General features: G+C 51.7%; 1 protein-coding gene across 1 annotated transcript; it reads left to right on the forward strand.

Moving 5' to 3' along the window:
* Positions 1–9,531: 9,531 nt before the first annotated feature.
* On the forward strand, positions 9,532–15,227 carry LOC119095539 (evolutionarily conserved signaling intermediate in Toll pathway, mitochondrial; the record flags this gene model as incomplete). The annotated part of the gene is made up of 7 exons (XM_037218392.1): positions 9,532–9,660; positions 10,644–10,841; positions 11,502–11,571; positions 12,149–12,375; positions 13,091–13,304; positions 13,954–14,082; positions 14,714–15,227. Coding segments are annotated over 7 exons (1,131 nt in total), but the record flags the coding sequence as incomplete, so codon positions are not given.
* Positions 15,228–17,299: the final 2,072 nt, after the last annotated feature.

Consider the following 17,299-nt stretch of genomic DNA (forward strand, 5'->3'; position numbering starts at 1 on the left):
AGTGATACTCGGCGGGGTCCGGAGGCGGCGCTGCGGAGGCGGCGCTGACCGTGACTCCGGGTGGGCCGGCGACGCGCGGGCGGCGCTGGGACCAGCGGCGCGGCGTGGGCTGGCGGGATCACAGCTGCTGCGCTGCTCCAGGCGGGCTGTGTCTTTCAGTGTACTGAGACCTCGCGTCACTTTGTAGTTACGCGACGCTGGCTGCTGAGCACGCGTGTGAAAATGTATATTTTTAACTTACATTATTGGTGGCGAAGGTTGTTCTGGACGTGTTCTGAGTTGCAGTCACTTTTTAATCGGGGCATAGTGTAATGCGTCTAGCCATTGCTATTGTATATTTTTGTCATTGTTTCATGGGCACGATCGTGCCCGAACATTCAGTGATTACTTCAATGTTGAATCGTCATGCTGAACTGCGGTTGATATTTATTGATTTTCACCGTGTTACCACTGGAGCATGTGTGAGGGAAGGCGAATATTACGGATCTTTGCTGGCGAATCCGCCGCGAAATAAACCGCTATAAACCGCTATTGTAACAAGCGTCTTTCGTCGGCAAGTCCCGTTGGTGCCTTGTTGGTGCCTTACCGTCGCGGGTGCGCACGCCGACGTACCCGCGCGAACGGGACGGCATTTACAGGAGACAACATAAAACTATAAGGCCGTGGGCGCGCAAACTACGCACAGACGGGATTTACAGGAAGCAACATAAAACTGTAAGGCCGTGAGCACGCAAACTACGCACAGACGGGATTAACAGGAAGCAACGTAAAACTGTAAGGCAGTGAGCGCTGAGACGCTGGCGAACGCGAGCCACCGGGCTGTTTGCCATGCAGTATTCTAGGCTTCACAGACATCTTTATATAGTCGAGAGTGCGGTACTGTAATCGGACCACGTGGCGCGCCGAAGCCCAAGCCCAAGCCGAAGCCTCAAGGCGATGATTGCGCCGAACTCGTCGACGGTAATCTCTTCACTGTGGATTGCCCTGCGGCATTACCTGCCGGACGGCCGTCATTTGGCGGACGAATGGTCGCCTGTTTTGGCTTCTGATGACGTTCGACCGCTTGTGGGCATGACCGGCTGACATTTTTGCCGCATGCCAGCCCAAATAGCTCAAATGGATTCTCGAGACAACGTGGCACAGCCTGGGGAATCTGCGTGTCAAACAGTGCGGCTTGAAATATTGTTCTCCGCCGCCGAGCACCTCGTCCAACTTCAAACTCCCAAAAACCTCTGCCTCACAGTGTGCTGACGATACCGTTAACACAAATAATGCTGACGGCGGAACTCCCACGACGCGACTTCTATACGACATTGCCTCTCATGCACGAACTTATGATGCAAAACGTTTGTGCGGTAGAACTGCTACGCGATATTACTTATATGTGACAGAAGCTCTGACGCAAGAGCTTCTATGAGACACTGGATACGATGCAAGGACTTGTAGCGCGTAAGCTTCTAAGCGACAAAGCTACTAATGAAAATACTTCTACACAATGCTTCCACGAGACGACTCTTCTGACGCAAAAGCTTCCCCGCAATATTTATTTCTACGCAACAAAATTTCTTAAGGAAGACTTACGCGAGATCGCTTCCAATGGAAGAACTTCTAACGCATGAACTTGTACATGGCAAATGTTCTAACGCAAAGCTCATACTCAAAATTATTTCCATGGGACAAAATGTTCATCGCAATTCTTGGTGCAACATAACCCCTTATGCAAAATCTTGTTAAGTATAAAATTCCATGCGGTTGCATTCGAATGCAAAGCTTTCGCGCGACAATGCTTTTAGGCGACGTAATTTCTAACGTACCACTCCTATGCGATATACACGTGGCACCCTAGTTCATATTGTTCTGTAGTTGTACTTGTAACGATAAGCGTACTCATAAATTGGGCATTTCTGCACATGACCAAATGTGCAACATCTATGCACATGCGTGCCTGCAATTCATTGCTATGCAAATGATTTCATGTTGATGTTTACTATTAAAAAGGTGTTTCCAAACATGTTTACCATGAAAATTGCTGTGCGCAGTTTAAAACGCATACTTTGAATGGTGACACACGCCCGGTCCGATGGTGTAGGTAGCGTTTGACAGCACCACATGAGCTGCTCAATCGGTAGGCATCATCCCAGTCCGGGGGAGATGCAAGGGAACCCTTGGGGTTAAACCCCTTTGGGGATCGAGAGTCCCTCGGTGGGCCCTTCAGGCCTGAATGGCTCAAAGGACCGACCGTGGTTTTGCGGGCTTTGAAACATTATGGGAGCCCGTTTGTCGGCCAGAAGTCCCGGAAGTGATGAGGCGACCCTGATTCACCGACCCCGGGTCCGTTACTGGGCCCACCTGTCGAACAGGACCAGCACCAAGACCCAAGGACATTAGACACCCTTCTCCGGCGCCGCTCCGAGGCCTCTGCCACATTAAGGGCCCCTCTATTGGCCAAGGAGCCCCGGTACTGAGCAGGAAACTGAACAGAGGATCTGTTCAGTTGCCATGGATCTCCGATACGAAGCGTGCGATCTCCGATACGAAGCACGGGATCTCCGATACGGAGCATGGAATCCATGGCATTGAAGAGGAGCTCTGTGCCGGCCAGGATCCCCATCAGCCGAATAGGGGCAGAGCAAGAGGCTTCCAATCTCAGTCGAAGGAACTCCTCTTGAGTTACTATGAAAACCTATGAGGCAACGAGAGGCCCTCTGTTCAGGGGCCCCGGCACCCAACAGCGACCCCTACCAGCCAGAGCCCCATCTGTGTAACAGGGACAGAGCAGGCTTCCATCAGCCAGATGGCCTCCGGCGTGGCCCGCGGGCCCTTGTGGAACCGAAGGGGCTCCGCTGTCGTTTAGGGAGTCCGATACGGACAGGAGAATCCCGATACCGACGGTACCGGACAGGAGAATCCCGATACCGACGGTACCGGACAGGAGAATCCCGATACCGACCATGGGCTTTCACAACTGAACAGGAGCGGGGCCACGACCCATCGAATGCCAGTAACGGCGCCTGCACTTACTTCGCTCGAGGTCCCTGTGGCAAAGGGGAGCCCCTCCTCGACCCGGGATCCCTGAATGCTTAATAGCGTCTCTGGTCCCGTACAAGACAGAGGTTTTGTGAGCCAGCCAAGGGTCCCGTTAGCCAATTAAAGACGTGGTTAGAGCCCAAGAATGTTAATCATGTCGCATAGAAGTGTGTGCATGAAATGTTTTATCTCGTAAAAGTTTATGCGTTATAAGTTCTTGCATCAGAAGTACTGGCGCGTAGAAGCGCTTGCGTTAGAAGTCATGCCGTGGAAGCTTTGTCGTTAGCAGTAAATGCACTAGTTCTGGAGGAGTCTCCGCTTTACAAATGCTTTCATAATTGAGCGTGTCACACTCGCCCGAGGCGATCACGTACCCACATCATCAAATGTTTCAGCAGGATCCTCTTGGAGTCCCTGAAAGCGTCCGTAAAATTGGAGCCCAGCTATACTGTGACCTGAACGAGAAGGCGGCGACGTCACGTGTGGAAAGTACGAGTTTGATTTATTTTCATATCCGAGGCGCGAACACAGCGCAAGAAAGGTAGCTAAAGCTGCAGCACTCAACTGCAAAACCAGCAAACTTAAACAAAACTGAGTGTTATTAGATTGGTAACAAAAATAAGGAACTGTCTTGCTGAGAGACATGTTCCTTTCCCGGTTAGGAAATGAGCCTTAATGTGCTCAGCTCTCCGATACCCCACATACAAAACACACGTTTTAAAAAAGACTCCGTTGGCCGGCGGGCACTTCACCAGGCCCTGAACAATCACTGGCGATCATTCGGCCCACCAGAGGTCGCATCACAAGCCAGCCCCGTCGTCCCGTGTGACGTCATCACAGACGGCGCTGGCGCCCTTGGCAGCTGACGGCGGGCCCCGTAGTACCGACCCGAGCACTGGCCCAAGGAAGGACCGTCCCGGTGCCGCCAACCCCCGCGTTGCACCCCTCTCCATCCAGCGACGCCCCTCCATGCGATGCAGCAGTGGCAGCAGCAGGAGCAGCTGCTTTAGACGCTGGCGGACGCGAGCCGGAGGCACGGAGGGGCCGAGGCAGGTGCCACTGGAGCACGGGAGACCACTTAACGCGCTGTCAGGTCACTGGTAGTACAGCTCCAGGTTCATTCCGTCGTGGATCTCATAGTCCTCCAGCGTGATGTGGTCCTTGAAGACAGTGTACCACTTCTTGAGCACAATCTTGTCCCAGCGCGTGCCCGTCTGGGCCGCCACCAGCTTCTTAAGGTCGCCGATCGTGTCGTCCGGGTTGCATTTGACCCGCACTTTCTTGCCCAACCGGTCATTGCACGTGACCTCGATCATGGCTGATCGTGTCTGCTTGTCTCCGGCCGTGGGCGACGTGGAATCCGCAGTAGTGGAGTGGCTCTCTCACACAGCTCTGCAAGAAAACACAGCAACTTAGCAGTGTTTCTCAGTTCAAAGCCAAACTGCCCTTAATGTTAAGAGAGCAAAGCAGCTTAGCAATGCTACTCAGCCCAAAACAAAGCTGTTCTCATTGTTAACATTAGTTTTAACCTAGAAAAAATGTGCTAATGGTCACACAGCAGCATGTGGCCATGCAGGCCACTCAATGTTTCTTTGCAACTATTTGCTTGCCCCATCTGTGACTCTCATCATAATCATCATTTGGTCCCTGGTAGGAACATTGCCAAACTTGATACCTGGGAAGAGCCAATGTTCTTACAGTAAAGGACTCACAATGAATATCTGGGGTAAAAACAATCAAACAAGAGGATCATCACTGATATCACTGGCATGCTGCACTGGATTTGCCTGCATCCCCACCCCCAAGCTAGATGTTTTCACTGATTTGAAAAAAGTCATATATTTCTGTACAAATAATCATGCATATGGTTAGTTCTGGTTCTAGACTTCCAACAAAGATGATGTGCAAATTTTTGAAGTGCCAGCAGTTCCAAGTTTACTCGGCATTGTCACAATAAACATCCAAGCACACCAAGCAATGACAATGACAGCATCATAGACTGAGATACTCAGCTGACAATGCTGTGGACCAACCACTATTCATATCAAAGGACTGACATAAACAAGACCTACAAGGGATTGACAAAAATGACCATCAGGTAGGTACTAGGTACCTATAACATATTTAAGTGATGTTCAGACACACAAAAACACAATGCTCTCATGGACAAGTATTTTCTGGATAATTTTGGACCAGTCTTTCTACAGGGTGGGATGGTGCAGACTGATAGTCTCAACACTTGAAGTGTGGTTCAGCTGAAAGTTAACATCAGCCTCTCAGCCAAAACTATTGGAGGATCTTCTTCATAGCCCACAAAGCTTGCATCACCCCATAGCAACCTAACTCCCTACTAGTCATTTGCCAACTTAATTATCCCTGAATCACCCCTCCCTCATCCAAGGTGTGATTCAGGTGATGCACAGAGACATTCAGGTGATCGAGGGACTGATGCAAGCAATTTCTTTCACAATTATTCCCCTCCTTTCCACTTCAAGGGTTACAGATAATGATGATTGGTACTGTAGGGCACACCAACATCTGAGGTTATTTTATGCCCATAACTGGCATTAGGATGTACAACATACTTAAGTTAAAGATAAAAATTGCAACAAATATAATCAAATACATCAACATTATGGTAAGCCATCTATTCTGATAAACCTTTAAGCTAATGAGGCGGACAAAGGTGGAAAAGCAAAGCCACAGGAAAGTAACACGTCAACTTATGAACCCCACAAACGTGGGAAATCGGCCGGTGCAAAAGGACCCTGCATAGTTACACCGTGGGTAACCAATATGAAACAGGTAAGTCGAGACCAGGATTTCAACTTCAAGAATAAACGTACTCTGGTCACGTAGACTTATCAAACGTTTTATCGGGCTCCACCGAAAACACCAACAACGTGTAAGACCACACAGAAGCTGAGAAACCAATTTAAGCGATATCGTGAACCTCTCAGTTAGTTGTAGGCATGTTTTCCTCAGTAAGCCCCTGTCTCTGGTGCGCGACGCTGGCCGCTATTCACTGCCCTAACATGCTGTTCGAAGATTTCTCTGGGGGTTTGCAACCAAGTCTTCAATCTTACGCCATATCAAAAGGCATTTCTGCACAACAGCTAGAGCAAAATGATCAAATTACCACAATAAAACAGATGAAAGTTCCTCCTCTTATATGCAGGATTTCTCTTTAGATTGCAGTTTTGTCTCTGTCTTGACAATCTTTTAGTAACCTGTTTTACTTTATCTCCATTATTGCTGATGCTAATTACTGTCGTTATAAAACCAAGTGGTAACAGTACTTAAATGGGACCATAACTAATGGCACCGAACTGCTGAGATAGATAAAACGTAGCAGTTTTAATTTATGCAACTAATTTAACTGAAAAACATTATGCAGTACTTTAACGCACTCCATTCGTCTTTATCTGACGCAGCACAGACATTTCGGTGCCAAGAAGATTTTTGCGTTTGCTGGCGTGGTTTGGTTAGGCCGGTTGGGCGGTGTTGGAAAGGTTGGAAATGCTGCTGTGTTGCATTATTTGTGGGTTCGGTTGGACCATGTTCTGTACATGGATTGAATAGGGCTAAAGCAATGTAGCTATGATATGGTTACGGATTCGGTGCTAAAAAGTGGGTTTGTGGTTATTTATTTGTGCGTTTCGAAAAAGGCACACGTTTAAAATAAAAGGTGTTGCAGTAAGCCAAAGTCTCTCATTTACCCTGGAAGAAATTCAGTAAATTTTGATTGAAAAAGTAGGTTTTTAATATCAGTGAATATTGAGCTGCTGAGTTGCTTCTACTCTTGTGCATGTCGAAGGACATAACATAGACTAAAACACTCATAATGGAGGCTATGGCTGTATCTCACAAGAGGGCTGATACAAACTTATGAGCCTGTCTTCCCTACTACATTTATCAAATAAGCATAAAATGACCGAGGTGTTACGCAGTTACACAACTAGTGAACGTCCTGTAACCAGACTGGCACTATCAAGCCAACAGCCAGATGGTTTTCTTTGACATTAACACTTTTTCTGGATGGTGATCCCACCCTAGCATTTTTCACTACATCCAGAATGTGATCAACATAACTTAAGAGCTCCAGGAAAGATGGGCCTTGGTAATGACCACTGGTACATTTGCAGCAATATGCGCTCTTTTTGCGAGAATTTACTCATTACAGCCAATGGCTTTGTGATAAAGGTGATGTCTGTTTACTGCTACTTCACTAAGTGTTCATGTCATGAGATATAGCCTGTGACTGAGAAAGCAGTTACATACAGTTAAACTCAGATACGTGTAAGATAACAGTGATTGTAACAGTGGCAGTGCTTTCAACAATCCTGTTCAGGACAATTTTATGGGAATGTTTGGGCCACATCTGTCATCCTGTGGCCATTGTGGTTTAAAGTCTTAATCTGTGTTGTTTTATCATCTTTTTGGAATGTACCAGTTCAGGCTTTAAAGAAGTGTCTAAGGAAGAAATGCATTGCTGTGTTCAGCAGAAACTGGTGTCAATTAATAACATGCAATATTTTGCATTTAAGTCCAACTGATTTTTTAGGGGATCCTTTATTTGCTATGCTGATAAAGAACCAGTCCACATAAAATCAAAATAACTTGCATAATGTGACTGTATGTAATGTATGTAATAATGTGACATAATGTAACATACCCGGTCAATGGACTCTGTACACACCTAAGGAGCATGGTGGCAATTTATTGAAAGAATGCTCGCAGTGGTCCCATGAATAGCACATGCCTTTTTGTACCAGTTTCCACAAATTCTCATTACTGTTCGCTCAGAATGTCTTTTGTTCGTCATGGAAGCAGTTTCTTTTGGGCCTTAATCCCATGCAGATATTGGTCACAATGAATTGTTGATGCCATGAAACATAGTGGCATCAAAAATGTTGCTCAGTGCTGAGGCCCGGCCAAAATTTTGGGTGATGCCTGCCTGTCATACCAAAACTGGATCTTAAATAAAGCTGCACTGCTTTTGTCAGGGGACGCCGTGACCTAAGGCCAAAGACAACAATAAAATTGTATCACCCTGTGTAATTTTGCCGAATGGCTTGGTACCCACGCCTAGTAGTTGGATCCATTAATGTAGCGGGATGTTAACCACCCTGTGGAAACGCGAGCTTGTGCATATCAGTGCACCTACAAACACTAGAACTTGTAATACAAGTCGTGTTCGCTCTCATCGCCAGATATAAATCGAAACGGCTGAGCGGAGAAACGTTGCGATAAACTTGACATACCTAGGACCACGAGATTTGCCGATGATTGAAAGGTTGAGCTGAAAAGCTCCGGAGTGCCTTTGGAGTGCTCTGGAGGGCTCCCGAGTGCCTGTCCTTGATGGATAACCGCGTCCCGGCCTCACAACCAAAAACGGGGCGGTAATCTACGCCTACGCCAGTGACCGCCATAGAAGAGCGCATAAGGTGCCGCAAGGTAGCGTCTAAAGGGGCGCCTTGGTTTCCGATCGGAAGGGACACGTGTCTCCAGTGCCCTCCCCCCCCCCCCCCCTCCTGCTCTGGATCTGTCCCCACATGAGTGCTGTGCTGCTTAATTTAAGTTTATCATGAGGAATACAAAACTTACAAATATAAAGTGCTTTTTGTGAAAATCAGGTGAGCTAAAACCGATGAGAAAAAATAGGGTGTGGCTGGTAGGCTTTGACACATCGGTCCAGCCCCCTGCTCAATCATTTACAAAATTGACACTCTTGACCGTCATAGTGTGTTTTATCTTCGAGCAAGCAGAAGTAGTCATTGGTCTTTGAGAAAATCAACTCAATGGTTGCGGCCCTGGTTAAGAATGAGATTGTATGAGTACCTGTGTACCTATGATGCATTTTGGTTGTGGGATCATCAGCAGATTTGCGACCATAAAATTTTACTTTCCCGTATGTCGATGAGTGTTAAAGGGAGCTTTTTGCGATAAAAGCCGCTGAGATGTCCTCCAAAGCTCAGAAGTATGCCACTCTTTGCCCAGATTGGGCCATCTTTGAGAGGTCATGTCCTGGTTGGCCCCCTTAGATCCACCCTTCATGAAACAAATGTTTGGTGGTATGCGTGGTACTGTGCTCTAAATTCTGAGATGAGCTGGTGCAAAAGTGTAGCTTCTAGGATATTTGCAACTGCTTTAAAGCTGTGTACATTTTCTGGTGCAGGCCATTGATCACAAGCCTGATTAGCAGCAAAGCTGCTTTTTCACATCTTGCTGATGTAAGCCCACTGTTAAACCGTACCCAATGCACACCTAATGTTTTAACTCTGTTCCTGGAATCATATCCAACTAGCTATCAAGCTTCTACAACAACTGCACATGCTTCCTCATTTTAGGGAGTGGCCAGCAGGTGCCAAAGAGCCGTCCGTGACCTAGCGTCGGCGGCCAGCAGGTGCCAGAGATCCGTCCGTGACCTGGCGCCCCGGTCGCGGCCTAGCGTCGGCGGCCAGCATGCTGCAGCGCTGTCTGACGCCGCACGGCCTGCGGGTGACCTGGTGCCGGCTGCGCAGCGTCCGCCCGCGGCCGGCCGGCCGCCGCCTGCACGCGACGGCCGGTCTGCGGCGCGACCAGCCGGCGAGCTCGCAGCTGGTGCCGCGCACCATCTTCGCTGATGCTAAGGTGCGAGTTCACAGCTGGTGCCGCGCACCACCTTCGCTGACGCTAAGGTGCGATTTCATAGCTGGTGCCGCGCACCACCGTCGCTGACGCTGAGGTGCGAGTTCACAGCTGGTGCCGCGCAACATCTTTGCTAACGCTAAGGTGCGAGTTCACGGCTGGTGCCGCACACCATCTTTGCTGGCGCTAAGGTGCGACCTGCCGGTGCTGGCAGGCGGCCGAGAGAGGGACTTAGCCCGGTACATGTGAGAAACACAAAGAAAATCAGATGAATCTGGTAATCTAAGATAACACATGGTAATAACATGAATGAAGCCATGGATACTGCCCTGCTCCTCAATGAAGCCGAGAACAAGTGGGCTCTGCGTGTGCTCTGCCTGAAGATTTGGGCGTTGTACCATTGGCGTTAGGTGTTGTTTGGACTGCGTGATCCGGCTACCACTCAGCACTGATCCAGAAATTACAGCTACTTCAGCTGAGGGAATATGCGTCAGGATCCCCAGAGTGCGTGCCGTGTCTGATGTTACTTATATATATATATATATATATATATATATATATATATATATATATATATAGTGGCTAAGCAGGGCGTCCGTGTCACAGTAGTATGCGCTACAAAAACACTACCTGGCTGCCCACTTTGTGTTATAGTTATGATACAAGATTATTTTTGCATTAACTTGAATTTGGTTTGTTGACTTCAAAGGAGAAGCAAAAAAGACAACTCCCAACACATACTGGGGTCTCAAAGCCGTTTGTGCCAAACAGAAGGTTGAAATGTTTCAGGAATGGTTACAACACATCACACTCCTGACATTTGTGCGTGAAAGATAAGTTTTCTTATGATGAGTCCTCTGATAATTTATTCAAAATATGATAATTGATCAGTAATGTTCCGTACTTGCGTGAGCAATATGTGTGTTGCCAATGTTGCGCATTCCATCCATACACAACGTCGGTCATACTCATACACGGCACCACAGGAGAAGAACAAGGAGACCTATCTGGCGGCCATGGACATGTTCCACGAGATGACGGTACACAAGAGGGGGCACGTCGAGTTCATCTACGCCGCGCTCAAGGAGATGGAGAACTTCGGTGTCCACAAGGACCTAGAAGCCTATAAGAAGGTGCTGGGCGTGTTCCCGACCGCCCAGCTGGTCTCCACCAATGTGTTTCAGGTATGTACTTTGGAAAATGATCGGAAAGTGATGGTCAAGGCTTGGCATGTCAGGTTTGAACATGAAACCCGATGTGGGGTGTTGGATGGTGCCGTCTTTTTATTGTCGGTGGTGTGAATATGTTGTTTTGTCGTTGGTATAAATGATCAGCACACCTCTCGTGGCGCTCTCCGTGGTTGTCGTCATACCAACAGGTTATTCACACAATGCTGTGACAATGGAGTCTGAAATATGCTAACACTGGGATGACGTTTATCTTAACGAGCGAGGTTGCCGCGGTTTGTGCTCCGCGCCATGTGTGTTTTGTGCTTTGTGCAGTTGTGCTCCATTGGTGCTTACGAGTGAGATTGTGTCCATGTGCTCGGTATTGTAATCCCAGAGACGACAGGTCGACTGTAGGACACGTCGCACGAACGTTCCATTGTGCGACAGCACCGCGTTAAGTCTAAATATACATCCTAAGAGCACGCTGACGCGTGTCAAAACTCGCGAGGCACGTCTTGCATGAAGTTCGTAATGTGAGCGTGACTGTGGTGGTGTTCTGTTTTGTAATGGAAGTGGTCGTATTGCCAGCGAGTGGGATGTTCGCTGGGGACGTTATCTCTGTTGTCGGTATGAAGGCAGGCATCGACTGAGCCCTGTCGCGGGCTTGCTTGCCAGGTGGAGTTCATGCACTACCCGCGCCAGCAGAACTGCGCCATCGACGTCCTCCAGCAGATCGAGGACAATGGTGAGGAGCGGCCTCAGCGGCGGTGAGGGCTGAAACGTCAGAAGCCAGCTGTCTGCAGCCCTCCGTCAGGCTCTCGGGGCGCCGAGCGTGCGTGCGTGCTGCTAGCGGTTCCTCACGCGGTGCGACGCCGGCCCTTGTGAAGGCGATCGCTCCTTGTGCAGCAGCATTGGCCGCGGTCGTGTGCGTGCAGCTGTGGGAGAGTGCTTTTGCCCAGCTGGTGTGGACGTCCCCAGTGGTGATGCGGTGTAGCGCTCCGTGCTGCGAACGTAACGCCCGGCCCGCCGCTCCAGGGGCGTCAGGGCGCAGCCAAACGCAGGCCGCTCGCAGAGCGTGGCGTTGAGCGTGCTTTACTAGACACAGTGCCGTCTTAGGAGATGTTGTGTAGCACGAGACTGCAGATGAAAGCTTCCCTCAACCATGCATCCGAATGTCGTGTTGCGCCCCCCCCCCCCCCCCACATGCAAAGTGCGCTAATGTCATCGTCCTGGCGGCGTTTGACGTCGCTATCATCAGGTGTCGTGTGACACCCATGCGCGTCACCTGTACAGGTGTCACGTGACCCTAGTTTGCCCGGCAGGCGTGATGCCCGACTTGGAGCTGCGCGACCAGCTGATCAACATCTTCGGCAAGTTCTCGTTCCCGGTGCGCAAGCTGGCGCGCATGCTGTACTGGATGCCGAAATTCCGCAACCAGTCGCCGTGGCTGCTGCCGCGCCCGCTGCCGAGCGAGGTGCTGGCGCTGGCGCAGCTGGCGGTGGCGCAGATCTGCTCGGTGGACGCCCGCTCCGAGGTCACGACCTTCGCGGTGAGCTGGGAGCGGCCACTGTCGAGGCGGGGCCGGCGCGGCAGCGGGGAGTCGTCCCGGCGCGAGCCCGTCCCGTTCTGCGATGTGACGCAGGTGGCGCGCGGATGCGGATTGGGGCGCTAGATGCCCGCACGGGGATTATCTTTATGTCGGGACGGCCGGGAGGGTTGTTCGGGTTGTGATGTCGCGAACCGCACCTGGGCGGTGTCTGACCCCATCCCCTGACGGCAGGAGGACGAACTGCCAGAGGACGTCGAGGACGGCACTTGAGCGGTGTCTGACCCCATCCCCTGACGGCAGGAGGACGAACTGCCAGAGGACGCCGTGGACCGCACCTGGGTGTGTCTGACCCCGTCCCCTGACGGCAGGAGGACGAGCTGCCGGAGGACGGCCGTGGACCACACCTGGGTGGTGTCTGACCTTGTCCCCTGACGGCAGGAGGACGAACTGCCAGAGGACGCCGTGGACCGCACTTGGGTGGTGTCTGACCTTGTCCCCTGACGGCAGGAGGACGAACTGCCAGAGGACGGCCGTGGACCACACCTGGGTGGTGTCTGACCTTGTCCCCTGACGGCAGGAGGACGAACTGCCAGAGGACGCCGTGGACCACACCTGGGTGGTGTCTGACCTTGTCCCCTGACGGCAGGAGGACGAACTGCCAGAGGACGCCGTGGACCGCACTTGGGTGGTGTCTGACCTTGTCCCCTGACGGCAGGAGGACGAACTGCCAGAGGACGCCGTGGACCGCACCTGGGTGGTGTCCGGACAGAGCCAGCAGCAGCGCGCGCTGCTGGAGGAGCATCCGACCGACCAGCCGCTCTACGTGGAGGGCGGGTTCCGTGTGTGGCTGCAGGACCAGTCCATCAGCTACTTCGTGCTGCGCGCCGAGCCCCAGGAGCAGCAGAAACACGAGGGGCTCGACTCAGACGGTACGGTCACGGGACAGGACTGGGTCAGTGGGTCGATGAGGGATGGGACTCGGACAGTACGGTCACCAAGACAAGACTGGGGTCAGTGGGGCCAGTGGGGATGGGACTCGGACGGGCGCGATCACCAGGAAAGAGCTGGGTCAGTGAGGGTCGGTGGGAGATGGGACGCGGGCGGTACGCGGGCGGTACTGGTCACGATGACAGGACTGGGTCAGTGGGGTTCGATGAGGAATGGGACTCGGACGGAACGATCACGAGGACACGGATGGGTCATTGAGTCATGAAGGATGGGACCTCGGACGGTGCAGGTCATAAGGTAGCGTAGTGAGGATTCTTTCATCAAGCATTTAAATCATAAATGGAAAAGTGTAAACAGCGCTGTTGGCGCTGCTTTTACCACTAGAACTGTCGCCTGTGGACAGCGTGTATGTCGTCCGTATTTCGGGCATCATTAGGGGTTATCGCCTTCGAACCACCTCCCTCTGAAATACATTACAATTCCTGCTCCGTCGCGGCCGTGCCCCGTCCCGTCCTTTGGATCCTGTACGCCGCGCTGGGGCCGGGCGGGGGGCACACTCCGTCGGGGGCCTCCGCACCCGGCGGCGTCCGCTGTTCTCGCCGTGACCCGTACGGCCCTACCCCGCCCCAGACATCACCTACCTGGAGAACTGGACGTGGCGGCGCAGCAGCCGGACCGACCGGGAGTCGGCCTGGGACGAGAGGCCGCCCAGCGTGCACAAGCAGGAGGACGGCACCATCATGGCCGTCTGCGTCACGGGTGAGAGGGCACGGTCGGCCCGGAGGCCGTCGTGAGTGGAGTCCAGTGCCGGTCGGCCACGATTGTAGGGTAAGAGGTCATGTGGCGAGGGATTGTATGGAAAAGGTCGTAAGAGAAAGGTCGTAAAACATGGCTCGCGACAAGATATTGGTTTGCAAAACATTAATTTAAAAGCTGCAAGCAATAGATTGGACGGGATAAAGATCGTGATCGATTGAGAACATGCTGCATAATAAGCTAGGAGCAAGGTCGTTGGTATATTGAAGGTCGCTAGCTCAGCACGAGAAGTTTTAACTCATAATGCCAAAAGGACGCTCTCCGTATACATGTGACCAAGGTTCAAGCCACCAGATACAAAACTGCATGAAAGGTAGCGTTTAAAAGCACCGGAAACAATAGGTACCGGCTGAATGAAAACGTACGCAGCATTTCAAGCAGCCTGACATCCAGTTCATTACACTTTGTACGTCTGATACACGTATTCGTAGGCGTATCTAACACATGCGATACACATGGCAGACGAGTGTCAACCGTTCAGCGCCTGAACCACACGCCAAAGGTGGTTACTTTGCACGGGGTGCCCCTGTGCATCCGGTAGTCTAACGCCCTGCCGTCCGTGGTCACCCCGCAGGCACCTCGAGCCGCGACTCGCTTCTCTCGTGGATTCGGCTGCTGCAGCGGCGCTCCCCGCGGCTCGCCGAGCTGCCCGTCCTCTTCACGCTGCGCTCGCCGGTCACAGATGTCGCCACCGTCTCCGAACCCGACGCTGGTGACGTCACACCCGACCCGCGGTGACGTCACACCCGCGTAGCGGTCCTGTATTACCGGCGGCAGCGGGTGGCCTGTTTTCGAGCCGCTTTTCGAAGTTTGCTCACCAGTGACGAAGTCAAATGTGGGCGACCTGGACGAGGACGGGTGAGAGTGACGTCACGCAAAAGTCATGACGTCACGCCAGGGCTGCCTCCCATGATGATTGCAGTGCTCTGGGCTTCGATAACGGCCACCGGACAAGACAGTCGTGGAAGGATCACCCACGCAGAAGGGTTACAGCCGCCAGTCTCTTGTCTGCGATGTGTCTAGTGATCGTGCCGTACCCAGCACGGCGCCGCGGCATCTGGCGTGTATCAAATGCAACGGAAAGGCGACGGGCGGTCGAAATGCTGCGCTCAGCAGCCGCGGGGACGTCACTGTGGTGTTCGTCAGTGATGGCGCCGCGCCCTTCAGTGGTATGCGCAAGACGTCCGAGCCGATGACAGCGCGCTTTTGAGGCCGGGCCCCGTGGCGGCCGGCCGTCCGCCGTGGTCGCGGCGCGGCACGTGGTCGTCCGACCATGCGCCGTGACCTGCGCTCTGCCGAGCATGATTGCACGCGCTTTGTTCGGTGGGGCACCGCGCTGTGGGTGGCGCTCAGATGACCGCGCGCTGCGCCAGTGACTGCGTGCGGACGGTGACTGTCTGCTGTGGGGTGGATTGGCCCAGCGCTTGCGAAATGAGCGCGAGCTCATAAACGCGTGGGGCAGGGCCGCTGAGTGCGTGCCGACGGGGCTGAGCTGTTCTGGCGGTGCAGGTAGTGTTTGAATACAAGCGCTGTCCGACCGCAGGTGGCCCGGTCAGTGACTCTGGCAAGAGAGAGGGGTGACACAACCACCAGGAGCGTCTTTAACATTCAGCTGTCTGCTACATAATGAAGCAAGAGAAGCGGATCTATTTGAGAAAATATAGGCGAGATTTCTTGGTTTTGGAGTGCTATAACAAGTGGCATGTGCGGGTGCATTTGACACAGATTCATAGTCTCTTTTAATATGGAACCGTTGACGTTGATGTGACTGTTGTAGCATGAGATATTGCTGGGCGTGCCAATAAGAGTCGGAATGAGCGCCATGCCACTATTACCGACGTTTGGTTTTATTCGGAAGGGAACTGACCGAACAACAATGAGCTAACTTGATGTCTGATCAGATGCAGAATGAACCAAATTCGACAAGCTTCGGAAGCACGTATGTTCTCTCGAAACTGTGATGTTAAAACCAAACGACGAGACGAAAGAAAGCCGCGATACGATCGCTGTGTTTGCAATGCCGTGAATTCAACAGGAGCCATGACAATCTTCTGCAGGGCATTCAGAAACAACTCTCAACTTATATAATACGCCAATAATGCATTGCTCGCACCAACAATGGCACGGGTCGTTGAGACTAGCGTCGTCTTGTGCCGTGTTTTCGATACTGTAGGGGTGATGGCACCAGCGATGTATCGGCTTGTAGTGTTCAGAGACGTATGCGTCACTTTGCATCTCGAAGTTCTCCAAGAATGCGAACTGCCTGTCCTGGTGTGGACGGGATGTCTTAAAGTTACGCTTGGGTTGGAATATGAAATGATGCATATACGGTTGCAAAGACCGCGAACACCACCGCGTCAGTGGAACGACTCCGGTTTAACGAACAGTCCAAAAGATTCCAACGTATGTGATGACCAAACGGACAGTACAGATGCATACCTACACCATAAGCTTGGCTTTCCTCTGATGTGGTCCTGATGGCATTGATGGAACATTTAGATTTGGGTCATAGTTTCTTTTGAGGGCCGTTCCGTATTGTTAAAGGCCATCCGCCCAGTGCTCACCTCACTGAGGTGAGCGGCGCATGCGCAATGAGAAATAAATGTGGTATGGCTAAGCATGGCAACAAAACGCATAATTTGTATTATAGGCGCAGACCTATGCTTTGCACTAATGTCACAGCGAAGCAATCATTTGATGCCACCATTACTGTACTATGACCGCAATTTTTAATGGGCCCATCCACAGCGCTGCCGATTTTTGCGCACGTCGAACCGAGCGATTCACAGTTGTGTTTGGGCAAGTTAAACACGAGACTATGATGGTGCTGAGGTGCAGCGAACCAAAATTCATTAAATCCGAGCCAGAGGGAAGGAATTATATGGGAGGCACGTGGGGGATGTGTTCCTCCCCTAGCTTGGGGATGCCGGTTTGTGCGTTTGTCCCGCTTCCAGAGACGAGATGAAATGGATAATGGTGGGTGAAGGATATTGCTTTGAAGGCAGAAGATCTACAGACATCAGAGAGCCAACAACAGGTAACGGAAACATCAGAGCCCACGGAACCCACACTCGCAATTTCATGCTAGCACAGGCACGCGTAACGGGCTGGTACGAAGCGCAGACACTGATCATAGCGGCATTCAAGTAGGCAATTCATG

Source organism: Pollicipes pollicipes, unplaced genomic scaffold, assembly GCF_011947565.3.
Source record: "Pollicipes pollicipes isolate AB1234 unplaced genomic scaffold, Ppol_2.1 Scaffold_4219;HRSCAF=4965_pilon_pilon_pilon, whole genome shotgun sequence".
In the NCBI taxonomy this organism is placed as follows: domain Eukaryota; kingdom Metazoa; phylum Arthropoda; class Thecostraca; order Pollicipedomorpha; family Pollicipedidae; genus Pollicipes; species Pollicipes pollicipes.